The sequence below is a fragment of the Thunnus thynnus genome, chromosome 4 (assembly GCF_963924715.1).
Source record: "Thunnus thynnus chromosome 4, fThuThy2.1, whole genome shotgun sequence".
Lineage (NCBI taxonomy): Eukaryota > Metazoa > Chordata > Actinopteri > Scombriformes > Scombridae > Thunnus > Thunnus thynnus.
The window spans coordinates 16,100,330-16,125,396 of NC_089520.1; the positions used below are offsets into that span (position 1 = coordinate 16,100,330).

At 38.8% G+C, this 25,067-nt stretch overlaps 2 protein-coding genes across 5 annotated transcripts in view; one reads left to right on the forward strand and one right to left on the reverse strand.

Moving 5' to 3' along the window:
* Positions 1 to 17,332, forward strand: part of atg7 (ATG7 autophagy related 7 homolog (S. cerevisiae)) — a 77,159-nt gene extending 59,827 nt beyond the window's left edge. For all 3 annotated transcript variants that reach the window (XM_067586920.1, XM_067586919.1, XM_067586921.1), the window contains exon 19: positions 15,959 to 17,332. In XM_067586920.1, the coding sequence (XP_067443021.1) occupies positions 15,959 to 15,991 (33 nt within the window). In that variant the 3' untranslated portion in view covers positions 15,992 to 17,332. The remainder of the gene's footprint in view (positions 1 to 15,958) is intronic.
* A 200-nt stretch (positions 17,333 to 17,532) lies between these two features.
* vgll4b (vestigial-like family member 4b) overlaps positions 17,533 to 25,067 on the reverse strand; it is a 43,445-nt gene continuing 35,910 nt past the window's right edge. For both annotated transcript variants that reach the window (XM_067586926.1, XM_067586925.1), the window contains 3 exons: positions 24,665 to 24,932; positions 24,169 to 24,286; positions 17,533 to 23,319 (listed from right to left, as the gene is read on the reverse strand). In XM_067586926.1, coding sequence (XP_067443027.1) covers positions 23,063 to 23,319; positions 24,169 to 24,286; positions 24,665 to 24,932 — 643 coding nt within the window. In that variant the 3' untranslated portion in view covers positions 17,533 to 23,062. The remainder of the gene's footprint in view (positions 23,320 to 24,168; positions 24,287 to 24,664; positions 24,933 to 25,067) is intronic.

Sequence of the window (25,067 nt, forward strand, 5' to 3'; positions counted from 1 at the left end):
TTTAGTTGCTCCATGCCATGATGTGTTTGTAGCCTTTAAAAATAAATTACTGTCATGTCATGAAATTAAATGGTTTCAAACCTTTTTCAGCCTTCAATTCATATTTAATGAATTTTTACCGTGCCGCCCAGGTGAACCATGCCTTTAAAAGTATAATAAATACCTTGTATGTGATAGATAATTAGGAGGAAGGGATCAAGAAGAAAGAACTGATGGTTAATTACCTTAAGTTCAGAAACAAACACATTCAACATGTGTGTGTTATATGAAATGGCCTACGTGAGTATAAACCCCCTAATGTGAGATCAGACAGTTTTGTATGATTCATATGAAGTCATAGTTAATGGCTTTTGTGCTGGATGTGGGTGTGTAGGTCAGTTTTTAATCTAAATCAATGGACAGGACATGTTCGTGAAAGGGCAGGTTAGGTTAGTAGGTGCTCCTCCTCTTCCTGTCTCCACCCATCTCCTCTTCCTCTTCCTGTCTCAAGTCCCAGTGTACCCATGGACACACAAACACGCTGACACACATGCACGCACACACACACACACACACACACACACTCACTTATATCGGTTCACTGTGTTTCCCCCTGAGAACTGAAGGCCTGGAACAATGAGGACACCAGAGAGAACACAGAGGATCACTGCAGGAAATGGAAGAGCACAAAATGATCATTTAAAACACAGGGGGGTAAAAAAGCAACCTAAACCTGTGTGATCTGATTCCAGACCTACTGTATTACTGTACAAATGAACCATTCGAAGTGGAAAAAGTTTGGATAATACACGTTTGTTTTTGGAATGAAAAGGAACAAAAAAGCAACAAAAAAAAAAGAAGTCTCCACAGGATCACCTGTGCCGTCGCTTGGCAGCTGTGACAACAGAGACACTGAATCTTCTGATCCAGTTGCTTCCAGTCGTTTTCGGTTCAGTTATTTTAAACATGTTTGAGTTTTTCACGACTGAAATGTGAATGTCATGTAACAAGAAAAATAATAAAAAAAAAATGTCCATAAAACGCAAGCAAAAAGGAAAATATAGGGATGTGCCATGAGAATCACAGTTTTCATTGCTAAACCCATGTCTATTCATCCATCATCTCATCCAAGTTAAGCTTTTTTTTTTGTCTTTGTTTTTCACCGTTTCCATGCAAACTGCAGCATGACTCAGCAAGACTGACTGATGGATGTTCCTTTCTGTTTTGGTACAGGAACACTACAACCGACCTGCAAGATCACATAAAAACATGAATCTTGTCATATTAGAGCTGAAACAATTAATCAATTAATCTATTAGTTGATTCAAAGAATAATAATCAGCAGCGATTTTAATAAATTGATTAACACCAAAAATCCTCTGGTTCCAGCTTTTCAAATGGGAGGATTTTCATATTTTCTCTGTTTCACATCATTATAAACTCAATATTTTGGGGGTTTTGTAGTGTGGGTCAGACAAAACAAGATATTTGAAGACATGATCTTTTTCATCACTTTTCAGGATTTTATAGACTTAACAATTAATCAATTAAGAGAAAAAATATTAAGTAGATTAATTGATAATGAAAGTAGTCGTTTGTTTTCCTCTCTATTTACTCAGTTGTCCAATACGTGCTCCTTACAACCAACACTAAAAATCTGTGTATGTTGGTGGAAGTCATAGTTGTGTGTTGGGTCTTTGCAGGTTTCAGCGATCTTGAGGTCTGTTCCTAGTTTTGTGTGACTATTTCTATGTTTACATCTGACACACCTACATCATCGAATCAGGATCACACGGTCCCAACATCTTGTATTCCACTATAGCATCTGGAATCACTTTATCAAATGAGTGTTTTTACTGCCAAGCAATATTAGCCAAAATCTCTGTTTATTGTGTGGAACTGAATATACTGCCTGGAGACATTACTTTATTAAACAGAAGGAATTAGGAGATTTAGAGTCCTTCAGTAGTATGTTTTTTTACCGTTGGATAGCCTGAAGTGATGATGAGGAGCAAATGAAGGCCTGAATAAGCAGCGAACAAAGAACGTCATGTCACATTATAATGGGAATATTTGTACAGATTAGTCATATTAGAGGCGAGTTTGGGTTATTTCTTATATGAAAAGTAAGGATGAGAATGTGTAGACTCGATGTTTTAAACGCAGTTGCAGTGCTAGTCATAGAAAATGCTTGTTGATTGGATAAAAGTTGTCTTGGGTAGGATTTCCTTTTTGAAAAAAAACAAAGAAAAATAGTTCATCTGGTATGGCCCCAACTGTCTGATTAATGTTTTTTCTGCCTTTGGGAGAAAATACACTGAGATTCAAAGTTACATCATTTAGGTCTTACTCTACTCTGGAATCCATCACTGATAAACACTCTGCATGTCTGGACTGCACAATGTAACTATGTCATTATTCCAACATGAATTTACACAACCAACACAATAGAAAGGTTGCAACACTTTCATAATATTTTTTATAAATCTGGTAGTGCTCCTTTGGTGCTTTGTTACAGCTGTAATGAAAGCCATTCCTTCCTTGCAGGATTTTTTAATTTAAAAAAAAGATGTAAAATATTTCTGGACAAATAGACAAGACCATTACTTCTGTTTTTGTCATGTTCCTGCACCTGCTCTTCAGTAAAACTTTCCAGCCACCAGGAATCTGACAAAATCGAAGCCTAAAGTGAGACGTCACTGGAATTTTTTTTTTTTTTTTTTACTGTGAAGCAGCTGCAGGCTCATGATGTACAGGGAAAGTACTTAGTTAGTTAGATGAAAATATTTTTTAAACTTGCACTTAGTAACAATTTTGAAATTAGCGCTCAATCCGACGACGCTCTATAATTTAGAAAAAGTAGCATTTTTTTAATTGCTTATGTTATGTTCATATTTTATACTGTAAGTGTGTTTATTGATTTCTTTAACAGAGACAATGCACATTGATAAACATTACTGTAAATGCACCAGAACGCCCTGGACAGTTGTTACATAGTCACCCTGACATGAATAGAAGATTATTATTGAAATAGGTTAATCGCATGCAGAGCAATAATAAAAAGTGAATTTTAGTGTTAGTAAAGATATACAGAAAATTATTATGCTACAATTAAAATATGTGACACGGAAGTACACAAAACACAGCAAGCAAAACAATAAAAAGAAAACATTAATGTTAATAGAAATATGTACTAAACAAGACAGCATTATGTTACATTATTAGGCACTAATTAAAGCTATAATAGGTAACTATTCCACATTAAAATGTCTAAAAACGACTAGATCTATGTTATATATTTCGTTCTGTTGTGTACTTACATTATCCCAAATGTTTCCAACAATTTTCAAACCCAGAGAAATCCATAATTTTAATCAAGGTAATTGTCCATTTCATTTAGTCGCCTGTAAGTGGCGTTATTCCCACTCTACCAAAGAGTATACGCACACAAGATAATACTTCGGTGTTGTTACAATGCACTTTTTACATCTTGGTTGTTTTATTATATCTTTTAACTGGATGAAGGATTTTAGTCATCGGACATCTGGATCTTAAGTTATCAGAGAAACAACCTGAATAGATGTTAGCGGCAGCTCGGCTCGCACAAAGCCTCTCCCGGACGTCCTGTGCCCACCGAACAGCTTCGGAGAAGCACAGATTTTTTTATGCGAAACTGCTTTATTCAGTGTTTTTACCAGTTTTAATCCCCTTGTACGTTTGTTTTGGAGAGGAGGAGACCTCTGCAGATAATTTGGCTCCCGGTAAAAACCTCCTGAACGTCTGAATCTTAAGTTGTCAGAGGAACAAGCTGAGCAAACGTTAGCAGCAGCTGGGCTAGCAGCCTCCCAGGACGTCCTGTGTCCGCTGAACAGCATCAGAGAAACACTGATTTTTAACATGAAACTGCTTTATTCGGTGTTTTCACCTGTTTTGTTGTTTTCACCGGGTCTGTTTGTTTTGGAGAGGAGGAGACTTCTGCGGATAATTCAGCTCCCAGTAAAAACATCTATGATGAACACTGAAGGAATCCTAACCGGGAGAAGCTGGTTGTTAAACATTGAAGACAACAACTCCCATGATCCCACTCTACTTCACAACATCATCAAACTCCGTCTTTTGTTATTGTTTTGACTGAGAGACCTTTAGCGGCAGAAATGACATATTGTGTGTTTAAAACATGCCGAGAAGAGTCAGACTACTCTGTCTACTTGTGTCATTCACTCAGGTATTAGACAAAGAGACTCTGGTCACAGCGTTCTTATTTCATTGACTCGGGAGGGAACTGACCTTTTACCTTTTCACCCTATTTTAAACCGTCTCTCTGCCGGTGAAACCACCTCACTGCACATTCCCTCCACATTGTGCAGGAATGTCTGAAGGGAATTCAGGAATGTAGTTGGGAATGCAGCGTGCTGCAGCAGTAGTTGGTGTTACATCGGGCCGCATGAGGTCATTTTCTCTGCTCAAAGTGGGTATGCACATGCACTCAACAGCGTCTGTGTACATATGCTGCATGTCCTTGTAGGTGTGTGTGTGTGTGTGTGTGTGCGTGATTATTTAAGTGTCTTACTGGAAGAGGAGACGCAGATGAAATGGGGTTTAACACTCTTAATCCTAACTGATCGTTTTACTGTAACATGACACACTGTCTTCCCAGACCAAGATTAGGTCTGAATATTTATTTAACCATTTACATTTCCAACAAAGTTTTCCATTAAATTGTGCAAGAGCAATAATAGATCAGAAATGGTAGACTACTGAATAATTAGGGACTTTAAATAGACTTGTTCCCAGCGTGTTGTGCAACCCACAAAAACAAAGAGACTGCGCTCGTATTTTAGGATCCAGACTGTAAAGATTCTCTATTTATCAAACCTTTCTATGGCTGATAGGAAATTTTAAAGCATGCTCCCGTATTTTCAGCAACCCTTTACAGGCACGGATACATCACCTTATTGTTGTAGTGCAGGATATATGTAGGTCTACACACTATAGCCACTTCTTCATGGGTTAGTTTTGAGGACACTTACTTCTCAAGTGCCTCTGAATCATATTCCTGTTCTGAGACTCTTTCATTAAAAGCAGAATTTGCAGGCTAGAAATTCAAAGTGCACTCTCTTCTGTAATTACCACCAGACTACTACGCAGCGTCCTGCACTTCAGGTGATGAATGTAGAAATCTACATGTTAATAATAACCAAAGATCCATCTCACACACGATGGTAACATTTTTAAAGGATCTGTTGAGCTGGCAGCACCATGGCCTTTACGTGCAAGATGCCAAGACATTATGTAAATTAGTAAACACGCTGAGCTTGGGGGCCCGACACAGCTAGTATTTACACACTGATTGAGTCTGCTGTCTTGTGAAGATGTTTCTCAAAGCCACGTTACCCTAACAGGCCTCCGTCACTAATGCAGATAGCATGCAGCACTTCCACCCTGGTGACAGGTGCTGCTTCAGATGGACAAGGTGTCCAGGGACGGATAACATATCAGGCCCCTCTGTCCTGCTGCCTGTGACAGGTATCGTTGGTAATAAATCGAACACCATGAAGAAAAATGGCATTTCTACCATCGAGTATGGTAGAAGAGCAGGAAAGACAACAGTCCCTGAACTTCCATTTGATACTTAATGCAGACATGATGATAGCCACTCTGCACAAGTTTAAAAGCAGCAAATAGTTAGTCAGTTAACATTTAGTCCTGTCAGTGAGATGAGGAGAGGAACATAAACATGGAAAAAATTTATTTTTGCATATGTTGACATGTGCAGTTCAATCTCAATGTGCTATTGCAGAAAAAAAATCATTAAAAGTACACACTGTATTAAAGGCCCCTTTACTCTCTGTGATTTTGGGCCGTCAGAGAGGAAAGTTCACTCGTTATGAGAGAAATGCGATGCAATCTAAATGACAGCCTTTGGCAAAATCCTGACAGAAATTTAAGACCAAATTCTCACAAAGTAACTGCTGCTACGACCCACGTCTACAAACCGAATGACGCAGAATAAACTGGTCACTGTGACATTTCATATCAATTTTGAATAAAGTTTAAGGGGTAAAAAAACACAAGAATTCCCCTTAATACATTAAAGGCAAACACAAAGCAAAAACAACAGAGGCAAAAAGAAAAAGAAGTTTGTGTGACTTTGCTGCATTTTCAAAACATCAGAGCGGCACAGATGCATAACGAGAGCTGATGACGCGCCTCTGCTGTGTTTCTATTTACATCGTAGCGCTATGATTCACCACACATTCATCGCACATCTGACATGTTCAAATTGATATCGTACAGTCTGACACGGATTGCAGCCAAGATTTTATTAGAACCGTCTCGCACACTTTGACATGCAATAAAACTTACATGATTGTTGTTGTTGCACATTCTAAATGTGTCTTAAGTGAGTCAGCAGAAGACACACAAAGATAGTCAAATCCCTCGAATTGTTGTCTACTGCATGAAAATGACAAAGAAGGCAAGATTCAAATCACAAGTGAAGGGACTCTTTTAACTCTCAACTCAAGCTCCCTCTTTTTTTTATCTGCCTTATTTTCACACACTATTACGTAGTTTGAATTGAGCCCAAAGTTAAGATTAAAAGAACCTTTTAAAAACTTTTTTTTTTATCCTAGATAATAGTTCAGGTTCCAGCCAAACCAGATAAAGGTTGTTCCCTCAGGTGATTGTAGACCTTATCACGTCTTTTGTGCTTCAAAGTGCTGCCGTTTCACAGCTGAATACTCCTCCATGCGGGGAAACTCAATCCTCAGAGAGGCTACACCCAAACTACATTATTTATTCACCTTAACCACCGTGAACCCACAGCGTATCTGTGTGTATAGTATATGTGTGTATGTGTGTATGGTTATGCACACGTGCATGAGTGGACATGTCATCCAGGGTTGCAAAACTATTTTAGCATCATGAGGTCAACACACACACACCTGCCATTGTTGCTGATTAGGTCATTTCCAGAGCAGTGTTTATTGTAAGTATTGTGAGTTTTTCCATGATGAGTGATGTGTGGTCAGCCAGGAGAGAGGGACAGAACGAAAAGAAGAGTACAGAAAAAGAGAAAATGAAGCTGTAGAGGAAAAATTAGATGAAGGTGATGAATGAATCTTTTTTTTTCCCCCATAAATTTGTATCCATAGGGACACTAGGAGACATGAGATCTGAAATGTGAAAGGATTCAGCAAATACCAAACAGTTTTGAGCAGAACAAAATAAAAAAACTTGTGTATTTATTTCCCAACAAGTACATCTCTCTTGCATTGTAGAAGTAGCTGTGTGGGTCTTCCTCCTCCCTCCTCCATGTAAAACCTGCCCTTGGGGGGTCTTATGAGAGGGATGAAAGGGGAAACATCCCCTTCCCCCCACCCTGCCTCATTAACATAAATCATCAAATGCATCCCCCTGGCTAACAGATGTTACATCATTTGTAAAAGGAAACAAGAATTTCCATGGCTGACACTCCTTTGTGAAGTTTGAACTAATTGCCCGGTGCCCACGGTCATGTCATTTTATAGCTCAGAGAGAAAGAGTTTGGGCCCCAATGAAGTTAATGATTATGAAATTTACAAGGATGAAACAGTAAAGGTTTATTAGATAAAAGTCCTGCTATATTAATTGAAAACACTGTCATATTGACATATTTAACAACTAGAGAAATGGCATTAGAGAACCCATTGTCAATCATGATTTGTATTCATTATTTCTTGAAATTTATTAATGCTGAATATGAACAACTTTCTGCCAAAGCTTCAATTTGTGATATTAGGAATCAACAGGTTCTGGATTTGCTCCAAACACAGTGAACATTTGAGTCTCTGTCGGCTCCTGTGTGAGTTTTAATTTGCTGTGGTACTGAATAAAGACCATTTAACACATGCACCTCGTAAAGTCAGTGTAAAAGGGATTTTACATGTCGGTGTCACGTCTGAATAAGTGTCCGATCACTTTTATGTAAAAGTCACAACAGCAGTCTTACTCGGGTCAGACCTGGTAAGATGTCTGTAACACTTCCAACAAGTCTTAATCGAATACCTTCAGATTAACACACAGTAAAGGCTGCAGCAGCAGATGGTTAATTATAGAGAAAGGTTCGATAAATATCTTCCACCTTTTTAAGAGTAATAAATGTGTCCCTTCATTTTAATCTCTTGCGAATAAAGAAAAATTTTTTAAAAAACACACAAAACTCTGTTTGATAGATTCTTGTCATGTCAGCAGTCATGTGCAGGGAAAAGGAGGTGAAAAACAAAAAGACCTTGTTGAACCACAATAATAATCAGACCAGTGCTGACGCCTTATATTTCCTATTTTTTATTCATTCATATCCAGCAAAAGCCTTTACACAGAGCATGTGAACAAATGCAGATTCAAGTCCCAACTTGTCAAACATCATAAAGCATGCAGCAGAATTTTCCAACAAAATGATTAAATTTATAAAAAAAATAATTATAGGATTCACTAGAAGAGAAGTGGAGTCATTAATTAAGGTTTCAGCGGAAAAATAGTTTTTGAAATCCATCACTGAGAACTGAAAACATTCTTCTTTCTTAATTTCTCAACCCACTGCAGTTCTGAGTAGTGCAATCAGGTGCCAGATATCACTTTTTATTGTGGCTCTCTCTGTAATGACCCTATAATGTCTGACTCAACCCGTAAACAAACATTTGCATAATGTGCATCTGTGTCCGAGTGACAAAAAGCCATCAACTTAACAGATAGATGAAGTCAGCAGTGTTATTTCATGTCTGAAAGTATCTCTCCAGTGAGCAGCCTGGGTGACAAATACAGTTTCTTTAGCTAAACTATCCAAGATCACAGTCATGAAACAGAGAAGTGGTTAAACTTCCATTTCCAAACGCTCTTCCTAAACAAGCAGCACACAGTCACTGTTGTATCCAGCAGCCATAAACCACGTCACTCTGTGTGGTCCGCTAATTGCATATCAGATGGAGCCAGTCTCCATGATGAAAGTTGGACTTTGTGCTTTGTGCTTTGGTGTCAGTTCTTATATGTAAAGCAGATGTGTGTTTAATAGCAAAGCCCATCAGTGGTTGTGTGTAGCGCTGCCTGGTTGAATGGGTTTAGAAGTTGGATTCCCACTGGGGCCACCCACACTTACAGTAGGATGTGTTCCTGTAAGTAGTCTCAGTATTTTAAATCAGCTCGGGTTAAGAGCAACAAGCCCTGAGCCGATGCCTGAAACTGGTAATTCCACTGAAGTCAGTGATCTGAGTCGTTGCTCCTTGTTAAACTGTTCAGTACGCCTGTGAGCAAATATACTTTTCCAGAAGCAGCGTTTTGACCCGGGCCTGCAGAGTGGTAAATATCACTAAAGACCCTCATGCTGAGGCTTGTGTTGTATTTGTTGGGGAACAATAATCAGCAGCAGCAGAGAGTTGGCTGTGAATCCGGCAGCCTCGGCTTCCAGCTAAAACCTCCTCTATCTGATCAGATCCCGGCCCCGTTTCAACAACTAGCCTGGATTATACTTGTCATATCAGCTGGAGCCCAACTGATTACAAACACAAACACATTCACACAATGATTACATGCTGCTTACTGTTGGACTTCATGAAACATCCAGCGAGCCTTTTTTTTTTTTTTTTTTTTAACCTGCAGTGACTCAAGGTCCTGAGGCGATAAGGCTGCTTCAAAGTTAAAGATGTGTAGCCGATTGTGTTCCTGCCAATCCCTTTGAGATGCTGTCATGGTGTGTTGTGTTTGTTTGTGTAGAGGTCTGTGGTGTGGGGGTCAACCAGTTCGGACAAATATAAATCAAGCTTGGGCTGCAGCTATAGATCTGTTTCATCATTGATTCATTTGATGATTATTTTTCTGATTAATTGTCCAACTCTTTGAAATAGTGAAAAATACCCATCACAGTTTCTTGTCACTGTTGCTGTTCTCACACAGAAAATATGCAGATTACAATGACAACAGTCACAAATGTAACACTTGAACTCTTAGTCATTTTTAAAACAATGGGTCCATGATTTCAGACAGAGGTAGACAAAAGTAGGCTTCTCATTTCTTGCCAGTGACCACTGAGTTTTGCCAGCTTGTCACTAGGTGATTTAATCAGCTGTAGCTAGCTGGCTATGCTAACTCCATGAGTCAATTGTAATTAGGGCTGCAACTAACGATTATTGTCATTATTGATTAGTTGTTTAGTCCATAAAATGTCAGAAAATGGTGAAAAATGTCGATCACTGTTTGCCAAACTCCAAAATGACGTCCTCAAATGTCTTGTTTTGTCCCGACCAACAGTCCATAAACCAAATATACATATTTGAGGACATACAAATATACATAGAGGACTAAAGAAACCTGACAAAACTCACATTTGAAAAGCTGGAATCAGAGAATATTGACTTTTGTCTTTAAAAAAATGACTCAAAATGATTATTAAAAAAGTTGGCGATTCATTTAATAGCTGGCAACTAATTGATTAATCAACTAATCATTGCAGCTCTAGTTTTAATCACCGTCTCCATCTCTGACTCATTTTAAAATGAGAACTCTGTAAAAGGGGCTCAAATTATGCACTTGATGGTTTCAAACATGATATTGAGGTATGTTTCAGGCATTATTACCAGTTGATGATTCATGTAGAAGACACGGAAATAAAGAAACAAATATTTTTTTGGATTACAGTGTGGAGCTAGTTAGTCCTAGTGTTATATGGAAAAATGTAGGATTGATCTCGTATTTCATTGTAGCATAACCCAGTTTGGAGTCTTAGTTTACATATTTGGACAAGCAAGACAGAGATTATATTTATACTTAATTATTCATATTTTCAAACATGTTTCCCTTTTAACATTACAAGAGAAAACTGAGGATGAGGACTGATCGACATATCTGAAAAGTATAAAATACTTCTTGGCTCAGTTACTACTGTAGTTATTAAGCTAGTTAGCTGGACATGGTAACATTAATGTTACGTTAGAGCAGATAAACTCTCTAAACACGTCTGCTTTTGTGTATTGAAAAGGCTAAAAATGTACAGAGTATCACTTTTACCACTGGCCCATCTACACTGCTTCAACGTGTGGAGAAACTCAAAGCTTGACCTGCCTGCCGTGCCTAGTTACAGTTGCTAAGCTGTGATTGGGCAGTCACTGTTCAGGGGGGAGGGGTTTAGGGAACGGTCAAATTCTTGTTTTATCTGACCAACGGTGCCTAAAAGACTTAATAATAGACCATTTACAACCATATAAAACATATAAAAACACTAAAAAAAAAGAGAATGTTCTGCATTTTTCCTTCACAAATTACTTCAACTCTTAATCGTTTTTAAAATTGTTATCAATTAATTTTCTGTTAATCGTCAAATAAAGGGAATATAGTTTGTTTTATGTTGCTTTTCTGCATGTCCATGTTGTAGTGAATATGTGGGAAAAATGTGTTATGCGTAGGTTTAAACCGATTTGACTAATCATTTCAGGAGTTATTCAAGCCTTCCTAAAATAAATGAAGCCTTACATTTTGATTTCTTGTTGTCATTGGTTTACATCCCACTGCTTTATTTGTTACCATTGAATAAAAAGAAGTTAGTGAATTCAATAAGATCCCTAATTGGCCTGAGCTGAGAAGTAATTTATTTTGATCTGAGCTTTACAGAAATCTGCTTATGTATTGCAGCAACAGAGGTAAATGGTTGAAAAACATCCCAAGTATTCACCAGAGCTTGAAAGAGTGTAGTAAAGTTGTTGGCTTCAGTTTGCCAAAGCTATTCACGTTACATAAGGTCTCCCACCCTCAGATCTCCCCCTCTCCCCCCTTTCATTTTGCACAAAAGATTCCTCAAAACACACACAGAGACACACACACACACACACACACACACACATGCCATCAGTGCGGCATGGCAGCAGTCCAGAGAGGGGCTCCAGTGTCGCTCCGTTTCAAAGAGCTCTTTGCTTGCTGTCCTTTTGATGCTCGCTCCCCAGCAGCAGTGGAGCAGAAATGCCGAGTGTCCAGCTTTGATATGAATTTGTCCCCGATTCTCCACACTGCTCTGAAACTCTCAAACTATACTGAAATTACACTAACGTAAACTATAGAGATGTAAGACCAAAACAACGCTCTGCTTTCGGCATGAGTGTTCACAGCACAGTGTGTTCAGGTTGTCATGCTGCAGCACAGGTTAGACAACTTTTTTGTAGGGTTCCCTCTTAAGCTGAAGTACTGGCACATCTGACTTTTGGCCTCATGAAATCCAAACTTCTTATTGAGCATTTTCTGTTGACGCAGGTACACACAAAAAAAAAAACTTAACAAAGCCAAAACAAAAAAGTGCTTAAAACATAACTGTTTGAAATGGATTCTGAATGCCAAAGAGGGAAAAAAACAAACAAATAAAACGGAATATACGACTTTGTTACTTCATGCAGTTCACTCTGTTGCTAACTTCATTTTTTAGCTGAAGATCCCCATTCATGGCATGTTTTCAATTGGTTTATTGTGTGATTTAGATAACTAGATGTGAATTTTCCCTTAGGGATCGATAAAGTTTAGATATAAATCTTCTTTAAAAGCATAAGTTCAACATTTTGAGGCAAAATGCCTGACTGTTTCCTTTCCTAGTGAGATGCAAACATGGTTACCAATTTAATATTCGTCATGTGTGTCAGGTGTGGAGCTGGAGACGGCACGTAGACGGTCAGCCTAGCTAAACGTGTCTAAAGTCACTTGTGCCATGTTGTATCTCATTTATTTTTATCAGTACAGAAAACAGAAATGTGATATATATACATAAATGTGAAATGTGTTAGTATAACAGAGTTTCACTAGCAGACCTGGTAACTGCACAGTGATGACAAGACTCAGTGTTGTTTGCCAAGAAGTAGTTACAGAACATAACTCCCCCTGAATCCACAGTGTTGTTTTCTGTTTATGTCTGGATAAAACAAATGAGATACAGTGTGTTATAACGCGAGCTTCAGAGGTGCTGGTAGGGGGTTTATTTTCCACTTAGAAGAGAGCCAAGCTAGCTGTTTTCTCCCAGCTTCCAGTCTGTATAAGAAGCTAATCTGACAACTTCCACTCTCCAGCTCTGTGCTCGGTGGTGTCAATAGTCTATATATTCCCTAAGCCATATTTGAACAAGATCCAACTATTCAATAAGTTCCATTATTTCCCAAATAATTATTTGCACCTTTCTTCCTGCTCCTCTTGAATTTACACCCATTTTCATACAGAAATAGATTTCACATGGGATGTACAGTAGTCATTCCAACATATGTTAGCTAAGATTTAAGCCACATGTTGTGCAGCTGCTGGTTCAGCGATCTTGAACCTTTTTTTTATTCCAATTCCAGTTCAGCCAAAATGCATCAGTAATGAGTTCAGTTAATAGTTTTTGTAGCTGTTGGCTAGCATAACCCCATGGACGTTTGTCACATTTCAAAATAGGTTCACCTCTGTTTTATGAGCCTGACATGCAGTGAAATATGTACAAAACCCAAAATTTTTTATCCACTGTATAAATCACTAAGAGCCCTTGATGTGCCGTATTGATGACATGAACTGTACTTTGAGAGGAAGTGGCAGAGCCATTTCTGCCCCCTCAGTATTGAGTGTGTCTCCTCCATGTTCTGTTGTTCCCTTCGCACTGCTGTAGTCATTTACAGCAGGGCTTCAGCACACAGCAGTCATTATAATGATATGTGTAATTATAGTCTCTCTTTACTCTTTGTACTCTTGCCTCTCTTCAAAAACACAACACAAAGTGTTTGAAACTAGTTTCAGTGCTTAGAAAGAAAAAAAATCAGGATGACACATAATTTTATGGAATCATTCACAGTTTTAATCACTTGGTTATTTCTAAAGATGTTTCCTGAAAAAAAATCTGCAAATTGTTAGTAATTACAGAGAACAAAGGAATTTCCCTGGAAGAGCGATTCATTCATGATTCATTTATTATCAGAAATTTTCTCATCAATGTATGTTGAATAGCTTTTCTGTATACTAATTTTACATTTTTGCATGTTCAACTTGTGGAAATGTTTTGGAAATCTCTATGATAGAGTCACTAAAAACAGTTTTGGAAACCTATTGTCAACATTTGATGTTTACTTATAAGTTAAACCTTGTAATCTTTAATCTGATTTTCATTTTATTTATGTATTTGTACAACTAATCATGCTGGTTGTAGATAGTTTGTGACGTTCCTGTAACGACTTCAAATGTTCTTATACTGTAGGACATGGAGCTGTATAAATATGTTTGTAGTAACAATGGAACAAATGAATATGTGTAATGTAAAATTATGACATCCGGCTCTGCAGTTCCTCTCAGCTCTACAGAGCTTTCTAACATCTTTCAGCTCGTTGTTTTGGTTTAACAGCCCACGATTTTACTGTTTTGGTTCACTCTCACGGCTCTCATCGCTAGTTTTCCAGTGAAAAAGCTCTGATAATCCCACTGTACTATACCTGCGCAGCACCAAATGGCAGAGAGACCAAGTTAGCGAATAGCTGGTGAACATAGTGGAGCATGTAGCAGCTATGAGCTAAATATTTCCCTCAAAGGTTTGGTGGAGACCAAAACAGAGCTAAAAGGACAGTGAATGTTGGACCTACAATTCACCAGGTGGATAGAAAGTCGGCTCCATAGGAATATTTCTCCTAATTTCTTGGATGTGTAGGAAATCAGTTGTCTGCTAACAAGTTCACCATATAAATTTTGTTTTTTTATCAGTTATTAGCACAACCCAGTCTAACCCGTCTACTGGTTAAGACACGTCACATGACTGCAGTGTCTGTGGTTTGACTCCAGCAATAGACCATGTATGTCCTTCCCGTCTCTCTCTATCTTCGTATCCCCTCATTTCTCTACTGTTGTTACCTAACAAAGACATAAAAATGACAAAAATATATATTTTTTAAAAAATCTGTTATTATTGGGATTATTGGGAGTTTATTAGAGCTTTTCAGTCTTACTGGGTTTTAGTTCTTGCACTGGAATTCACATTTTGGCTCAGTTGTGAGGCAGCGCTTTCAAAGGAATGCAGCACGTATGTGTCAAAAGTGTGTGTGTGTGTGTGTGTGTGTGTGTGTGTGTGTGTGTGTGTGTGTGTGTGTGTGTGTGTGTGTGTGTGTGTGCACTGACCTCACTCAAAGCCATGTGTGTGTAACATTCCAGACAGTGTTAGAGGTATGTGAATTACGTCTTACAGAGAGAGAATGTGAAGAATCTGCTGCCATGAGAAGGCCGCTGTTGTTTACTGACACAGTGCTGCAGAGGAGGTTCCTCTGTCTGTGTGTGTGTGTGTGTGTGTGTGTGTCAGTCACATGCTGCTGTCACTTCCTGGTAAGGAACTTCTTAGCCGTGATTGTGAATAATTATTTTCAAAGCTGTTATACAATTGATGCCTAAAGCCAAGAAATGAGAGCCGCTGTATGTTTTCCAAAGAGCATTTTGTTGTGTCTTCATATGTTTAGACGGAAATCTTTCCTGTTTACCTGTCTCATCCTGTTTTGTTTTGTTTTTAATAGACTCAAACATTCATGGCCATTAATAGCAGTGTGTTAAATGACTGCAGCCTCTCAGAGCCCTTATTATTTTGCATTGGTTTGTACTGTGGTCACTGTGTATATTTATGTGCATCTTTAAGTCCAGTAATTTATCAATTATTTAGTTAATGTGAAACAGCTCAACAAACTTGGTAGTGCCACATTAAGGGCATTTTCTATTTATGTTATGACTCTATATACATACTGTACACATTAGACAGACATGAAGTGTAAAAGTTCATACCTCTTTGGCTTTTCCCAGAGCTGTAAACCACATCTTACTAATCAAACTTCATCTGAAGACCATGAGGTGCAGTTGAAATCCACAAAAATCCTTGATTTAAGGTTATTTTATCAAACTACTATTATTTGGTAGACAAAATAATGACCTTTTATGTAATTTTTCATAACATTTCTTCTCTGTTGTGTTTGTTTCTCATCAGATTTGGGATATGAGCGACGACGAGAGCATCTGAAGGACTGGAGGAACAAATCTTCTGAAGTTTTGGACACCAATCCATGTTTCTGTTTCTTTTTGTTTGTTTGTTTTCTTAATCCAGGAATCTCACATGTATACGGGACAAGCCTCTTATCAAGCACATTGATAAAAATCCATGAAGACAAGCACATTACGAAAACTTCAGGAAAGTAGCTAAAAAGCTTTAAAATTCCTGTTAAATGTTATAGAGCCACATCTTCATCCATCAAGGAGTCTGACCTTCAGAACTGAGCAGTAATGTGGTAAAAATAATAAACAGTAAGAAAGAAGGAGATTGATTTTACTGCTAAAGTATTCAGTGAATGTTTTTACGGTTGCAGTAGAAACAGGATCAGAGCTTGACGGAGAGAACTTCACTTTCACCGTGTGTATGAGGCCGTTGTATTTAATAAGACATAAGTACCTGTTTCTATCACTTGACGATTGTTAATCAGTCATATTAACTCGAGATTTACACTCACTGTTAGGCGGCACTTAAATTTCCTGAGCGAAAAAACAACAAAATACTTTTTTTTTTTGGTCTCAAAAGCTTAAAAAGCTTCATTGGACGGTCACAGGTTCCCTCCCACAGTCTCTCCATCATCACATTTAATGGGTTTGCTGAAGAGTCCTCTGGCAAGACACTGGCATACTACATCTGCTCACTCATTCAGCTTGGAAAATAGCTTCAGATAAATGACGAAAATACAAAAACACAGTAGACAACTCAGCAAATCCATCCATCCGTGTGTCTGTTTACTGGAGACGTCAATACATACAGTTAATATGAAAACCTGCTTTGTTTCTTTGCAAGTATTCAGAGGAAACCTGCACACAGATGTTCAGACGTACAGTCGCTAAACTGCGGCTTCAGAGATGAAGATAGTGAAGAGTTAATGTAGAAAAACTGGAAGCTACAACTGCACAGTTTAATCTTAAAGAGCCAAACAAAGGTTTTTCATGGTATGTGTGAGTGTAGATGCATGCGTGTGTTTGTGCAACTTATGTTTCTCTTTTTTTTTTTTACTTTTATTTGTCTGAACTGCTAATATGTTCACTATTGTCAGTGTAACGAAATGTAAGTCTCTACAGCCGCTTGGATATTTTGTGGAAGAGGATTAGTGCAGTTTGAGAAAAAAAAAAGTTCTGAGATTTATTTCAGAATTTGAGATTTAAATCAGATTTTTGCCTCCAAATTTATTGCCAGAATTGAGATAAAACAAGATTTTGACTGTTTTCATAATTCTGACTATTCTCAGAGCTGCTTTGTTGCACTAATTCTTTTCTCTTAAGTATTTAACAAAACTGTAATAAAATGTCTCTTTATTATTTCTGTTTACTTCTGGTAACTTTTATTCCTGTGGGGAAAAAAGTGTTTTATACCTTTTTATCACACTACAGTACATCCTTCCATACATTCAGTTTAGCTGCATCCATCTAATACCATTTAAAAAATGAACTGCTTTTACCATCTCTCTTAACTGGTAACCATTATACAACCACAAACACACCAAAACAACAATAGGACAGAGGCCCACAGTGGTTTAAAAGCACTTTATTGTTCATCAAGGCTACTTTACATACAAAAAAGGTGGCCTGCCAAAACCTTTTTAGTAGGAGACACAGAGCCACAAACTGACTGTTGTTTTCTTGATACAATTTTTTCTTTTTACAGTTCAGAGTATTACTACCACTAAGTACATGCTACTTCCACTTCAAAAAGGACCTGGAAAATGTGGTACAGAGTAAGGACCGACTCCCCTTGATTTATCTGCACAATTTCTTGTTGTTCACTTCATTACAGATGCAAAATGGCCTCCGCAGATGGAGAACTGTGACATCAATGCAAGTTTGAGCTTGCTTAATACTTGGATCATCTCAGCCTCACTGACTGGCAACAAAGCAGATGAACTTTAGAACGAAATATGAACGAAAATGTTGGATTCACGTCTTCAGTGATTTCATTTTTTTGATCCAGGCAAGTTAAATCAATCTGACAAATGTTCTCAAATGGACTGATGATTTTACTCGTAGCCAAGTTTCCATCTGTGGACTAAAAATGGTTCAATTGCAAGACTTTTCAAACCCCACAGTTTATATTCTGTATATGAGGTGGCGGAAATTTTCCCTGCCTGCTAGCCCATAAGATTATTTAACAGTTGATGGGGGTGATTTGGAAATGGCTAGCAAGACGCACTGGGCTAGAGGCAAAAAAATATGATGATATGAACAGCTCAAGAGACTCTACAAGGAGAAACTGTATTTACTCATAAGTAAAACTTTTGTTCAGATGTCTCAGAAGTCACGTGAAGGAACCAAAGTTAAATGATTGCAGAACAGTGGGGGACCAATGGAAGTAGCGATTGTCACCGACAGACCAGTGGCTTATTGTGGTTTTCATACGTTTACTGTGTTCCTGCACTTGAACCTTTACTCTAACAAGACAAACTATAAACAAAAAAGATCAACTTTTTTCACAAAAAAAGAAAATGCAATGATTACAATATAAGGACAGGGAAAAACAACAATTAAATAGCTACATATCATTAACAAATTAATTGTTCCTCAAAAAATACCTACGATTTTTTTCTCTGTACATTCGTTACGCACAGCGTAATGATGGTCTCATAGTTACCTATTATAAAAAAGTATTTTTTATTAAGTGATTTTCCTACAGTGTGTAGGGAGTGTGTGCCGAAGCAGAAAGAGAGCCTCCTACCTTCAGGGTGGTAGTGAAATGATAATGAGAAAGAATAATAATAGAAAAACAAAAAAACCTCTGGACACCTAGCCCTTTCCCTCGTGTTTTCTAGCATGCTGCTAACTACATCCAATCGTTAATCAGGATCAAATGAATCTGGGGGGTGGCAGGGAGGGGGGGAGGCATTGCTGCGAGACTTTCAAAAAGACTTTCAGTGGCAGCTGAACGTCACCTGGCTCATAGGCCATGCTTACAGAAGCTCAGCTCCTGAAGGCTCAGCCCCCCCACAAACGTCGCTGTCCAAACCACTCTGAACCTGTCACAGAAAGCACATTTACACTATAGAGTACTTAAACCTTCTGGAAGTCAATTCTCTGGCAGTTGGGTTGTGATTCAAAAGATTCTAGAACTTTTATCATCAGTTCCGGTTCTGTAACGTCTGTTCTGAGAGCTGAGGATGGAATGTGTGGACATTCTAGAACACTGACACCATTCAGAGAACTCTTATGTATGCATCCGTCATACTTGTTAAATATGACCTGAAAAAAAACAAAAAAAAAACAATAATCACCTGTCAACCTCAGCTCAGAGACATGAAATCATTCTGTACTTTTTCACCTTCCACTGTTACTGTTACAACCCCAGTTCTCTAAGTTCTGCGCTCTGAATATCCTCAAAAATGCTATGCTGCTGTTGTTCTTTTGTCATACAGTTTGGATTTATGGCCAATTTGCTTGATGAAAAGACAAAAAAAACAAACAAAAAAAACAAAACAAAAGATATAATTTTATAATTCCGGTCAAGATACAAAAAACACTGTCGACAGGGTACTCTGGGACAGTTGACCCTGGCTGGTTGTTAGCTCTGTCTGTTGATGCGGAGATATTGAGTGTGTGTGTATGAGTCCTGTACAAAGTTCCCTACAGGAGGAATGTATGCCATCATGGCGCAGGCTCTTTAACAGAGTAAAATTCATTTGCTCAGACTGCAGCAGTCTAGCTTAACTGCAGCAACAATAAAATGTTGTTCAGAAAAGAAAGCATTGAAATACAAACAAAAAAAAAAAAGGTCTGGACAACAAGTCGGGACACAAAAAGTCAGCTGCTGAAGTTTGAGAGAGCTGTGACATCACACTATAAATTCAAATGTTTTTTGAAAGCGTCTGGATTTTTCTAATAAGATTTTGTGACATCAAATCATTCTTTAGTGTGATAAGTGTCTACCAGCTGTTTAAGATCACTAACTCTTACCTTAAACCAGATCTTATTTCCCCAAAAGCATCACAGCCACTAGTCTGTCCTGTATTAGGCATTTTTCAGACTGCAGCAAAGTTATATTCACAAGCAAGAACTTGGGTAAAAGCTGGTACAGAAGTGGTGCTATTAAGACAGCAGCCAAACAGACTCACAAGAATAAAGTCCACTTCATCTGTGGCTAAGATGCTTTTCTGGAAAACAAAACCCTGCTGACTAATTTGTGCCGATTTGGTGTCTCAGCTCAGTCATGCTGAGGGTTGTAGCATCCTGTACCACCGATGGATCAACATCTTAAGAAAACCTTTTTTACGGGCTGCACATCCCAAAGCCAACTCAGCACAGGACCGACAGTCGCTCTGCCGCGAGGACGGAGCGGATCGCTTGACGTGCCGAAATGGTTTTGAGATATGCAGCACTCATCATTAAACAGAGCCTGTCCGGAGGCTGTCCCGCTATAGATGTTTGTTACCATACTGATATTAATGGAAAACAAAAATACAAAATTGTAATAATAACAATAACAATAATAACATGGAGTACAACTGACCCAGCAGTGAGTGTATAGTGTCTATGTCTGTTACTGACAATGAACAAAGTAACAACTAACGTCCGAATGAAAAGGCTAATAGTAGTTAAGATTGAAATGCTTAAAAACACTAATAGATACCAGCTATTAAAAAAAAACAAAAAAACAAAAAAACATGCATCTGTAAAAGCATTAGTTTACCCTTCAAACCTTGTAGAAATCTACCAAACCACAGTGTGTAGGAGAGGGAGGGAGGCAGGGAGGGAAGGAGGGATAGCAGGGTGTAAGCCAAATGTAATTAAAAGTCACAAAAACAAAAGGCATGTTTGAAGAGATCTAAATAATATTCTCTCCCCCAGTCGAGAAGCAAGACTTTTTTTTTTTCAACCACAAAGTGACATACAGCTTCTATCCCCTCATCACTGTCAGCAGTTAAGCCTATGAAACACATCAAAGCACATTGTTCAGCAAAGCCCAACCTACGACACACTACAGGTTGTTTCGACTGCGTTTTCAGCTCTAATCTCCTCTCGTAATGACCGTGAGATGTCCGTCGACACCACGGTGAGCTGATTTGACAACCTGACTGTGCTTGTAAAAATCAAATGCAACCATTTGGCACGATTTGCACACCTGAAGTAGTTTTGTTTGTTTTTGTTGGGGCGGCGATATATTTATTTATGCCGATATAGAGAAACGCTGTTTTATGAACAGTAGATGGACCTGTATTTGCTGTACTATGTAGGGCTGGGCGGTATAACAAATCGAAATCATCAAATTGACTTAAACTATGATTTTTTTCCCCACCAAAATTTATACAGAATGCACATTTGCGTGGTGGAAAAAAAGGTAGGTGAAGAAATGAATTCTAGGGGTGAACCTGCTGGACAATAAAGTAAATTTAAGTTCCATCTTATTGCTACCTAAATATTTTGTGCACATATAACTTTGCTACATTTTCCTCACACTTTACTAGTGATTTTAGACAAACCCACAGAGGTGAAACATTAGCATATTCATAATTCACCTGACTTATAAAGCTTGTTTTGGGGATGTTATGCAGGGAAGTGGCATACTACAGCAACTGGGTGATAATTGCTTCTATCAGTAACCATGGTGATGCATGTTTCCTGCTTAAGGTGGAGCGTGGTCAGTGCCTCCCACCGTTTACCTATTTATTTATACCCTCACCCTTAATACAGAGCCCCCCCACGCCTGCAAGTGTGACGTCATGTGGAGCGACACTGTAGTGAAGTGCTGGTGAGTGAGTAATGGAGGAAACTGTCCTTCATCCATAGTTTGGATTTTGAACCGGTTTCGTTGCGGGATAAATTTATTATCACCGTTACACCTCTAATAGATACCTCAAATATGTTTTTAATTATCTTCAATTTGTTCACCCACCTTCTCTCAGCATGTTTGTTTTTAGTTAATAGCTGCACTAGTCAACATGCAGTGATGTCACAATTAATGTTATAACAGGACACATCCAAATCCATATTATGTTTTATATCTCTACTATTTTATAGTGCCCAACCCCAGTGGTATGTATTTTCTATTATCTCAGAAATGCATTCGATAAATAATGCATAATAAAGTGGCTTGTATTTGTCTGTCTTTGTCGGTATGAGATTATGCTTAGGTAGTTTTTCAACAAGAGTTAATGGCAGATCAAACAGAACAATTGGATAATATCAGAGTGTGTCAAAATCAGCTGTATCAGTCACAATGTGTGCAGTGCCGGATTACAATACCGGCATGCCATCCTTTAACCTTCTACAGCAGTAGTGCAAATCAGACCAAGTCAATCACTTAAGTATACACATACAGTAACAAAACCACCAGATCACATACACAGGAGAGAGATGGTGCAGGAAGGAGGGAGAGCGAATGAAAGAAGATAAAAACAGAAGGAGGGGATTACAAGAAGGCTTTTTGTTGTTTTGTTTTCGAGGTGGGCAGAGATAAACATCAGTGTCTGAGGTTTCTTTGGTAGCACAGTCAGGTGGTTTGTGATCGTTTTCTCCAAAGAGTTTCTCGCTTATCTTTTTTTCTCTCAAATGTCGGGCATCTCATAACACAGAAGCAGTAACACAAAACTACTGTTAAAGAAACAAACAAACAAACAAACAAAAAAAAAAGAAGAAAAGAAAATTAATAATTAAAACACCACCTTTCCTCTCTCTCTTTTTATGTACATATAACTACAGACACTTGCTCAGCTCCAAGCTTGACATGCAGGGGTGATGAATAATTGGAAGGAGCAGCTTGATGCTCCAGTCAAGTCCCAAAGTCGAAACCTCATCACGTTACTGAATCTTGTCTGGCATTAGCATACCAAAGGACAGAAGGAGAAAAAAAAAACAATAACCATGTCGTTATTGCTTCATCGATCCTCTATGAGTGCATAGAGAGGTTAGAGCAGGCTTGAGAGTTTTGGATGTTTTTAGCAGACCAGCAGGCAGGCATTCCCTCTGGGATGCTGGTGACGGACCAAAGTGACGGAGGGGCGTGGGTGTTGGAGCCGGTAGGATTAGGAGGGGATGGGAAATGGGGAAAAAAAATCCCTCTTAAATCCCTCCTCCTTCAGGAGACCACAGAAGGGGAGTGGTTGTGATTGACCATGTGACTGTCGGGGGAGGAGTTTGGGCTGCTGCCGGACGAGGAGGGACTCCCCTTGTTTTTGATCTGCAGCCAGGTCTCACCCAACGCCTTGGCGAAATGGTCGTCCACCGAGCCCGTGATGGACACGGAGTTGGTGGCGGCAGGTTCGGGCTCCTTGTAGTTCTTCCCAAGGCTACGACGGAAATGCTCCTCAATCACCGGGTCGCAAGCTGTGTTGGCTAGAGGAGGGAAGATAGAAGAAGGAAAGGGAAAGTTTTTAGGTCATATAATGCAAAAAAAAAAGAGAAAAAGCTCACATGTATAATGGTCAGTTAGCAATTTATTGTTCAACATCAGTTTAAAGATTTGGTAATGTGCATTTTAGGTCAGTGGAAAAATACTAACTCCACTTTTTCATTGCAGTTTTTTTTTTTTTTTAATATTAAATCACTGTTTTAAATTTCACTGTTAACCTCAATGAGATCATAAGGATTTCTCAAGGATCATAAAAAACAGCCACAGTAAAGTTATCAACCCACAGAAAACATGACTGACACCCATACAGGATAAATAAATCAAATGTGTTTGGCTGAGGATGTAAGTGACTTTTAGTACAAAAATAACAGACAGCAAACATAAGGCAGTAAATAAAGCGTGTCGAGGCCTCAACACAACAATCGGTGTGCTATAAACAGAAACTCTGAGACATGCTGACAGAAAACTCCATCATGAGTTATATAAGTCAGCCTGAATGTGGATAGTATGAGTTGCTGTGTTTTCTCTGAAGGGTGATTTGCACTCGTAGAGAGGTTTGCCACAAACTGCACTGGATGGGAAATGAGTTTGTTTCTAAATTTACATCCACTTTAAGGGAATAATTAGCTTAATTAAAGTCTTTTAGTGTTTATCAATGTTGATGATATTCAGATATTGATCTGGTCTTTGAAATGTCATCACACTTTGTGATTCATGTTCACCCCTCACTGTTACTGCTAAAATAAAACCCAAGTACTAAATACATACTAAATATACCCCAATGTGGAAGAATCAGACACCCTATGTCTGTTTATCTGAACGTGTGGACTTACTGTTGATTCTCCTGTAGTTGTTAGTGAGGCCTGAGCAGCCGTTGTGGGAGACTGGACAGTGAGACAGGTTGCAGTTGCGGTTGTTGGCCGGGGCGCATGTGATCACTGACGGACGATTCTGCAACACGAAGACACAAATTTCGACGTTTACAGATCATCGAAAAACAACCGCAAATTGCTGGTCAAAATTAAAGAGAGAGGACAGAATGAAGAATGCAGAAGAAAGTGGGAAACATTCGAGTTAAGAAGAGAGAGCAAAGGGAGGTTTGATATTTGAGGGAGAGAGAATGATTCATGACCACAACGCTTTTAAAACATTTTCAGCCTACAAGCCAAATAGGAAATGTATACTTTCGACCAACCGAGGAGCCAGACTGATGAAAGAATGTTAGTCATGTCGTGTGGGGGAGACCTACCAGGGTTGAGGTTTTTACCCAACAATTTAAGAAAGATGAATTCAGTATAAGAGCCAAAGAAACAGGATGTAGCACATTACCTGCTGGCGTTCCACTGCGCTGACTGTGTGTGGCACTGTGGCCATAGCTGCTGTGCTGCTACGTGCAGACTCCACCATGCTGTTTTTGGTGAGTGCCAGTGGCTGGTCCATGCTGGCTAAGCTGGCCAGGTGGTGATGGTGGTGGTGGGCATGGCTGTACAGGTGGTTGCTGTGGACTCCCATAGCACTGGGCACCACCACACGCTCAATGGGGCTCCGGCTCTGGTCCTTGGAGACAGGAGAGCTGCGATAATCTCCATTAGGTTTCCTGGGAAACAGAGGGAGACGCGTATTAATTTACAATGAGCACTGCTAATGTGTATTTTTTTAGGGTTGGAGTTCAATATCATTTCATTGAATCCTATTCTGGTGGCAAATCTGTTTTTGAATCCTTGTGGAATCT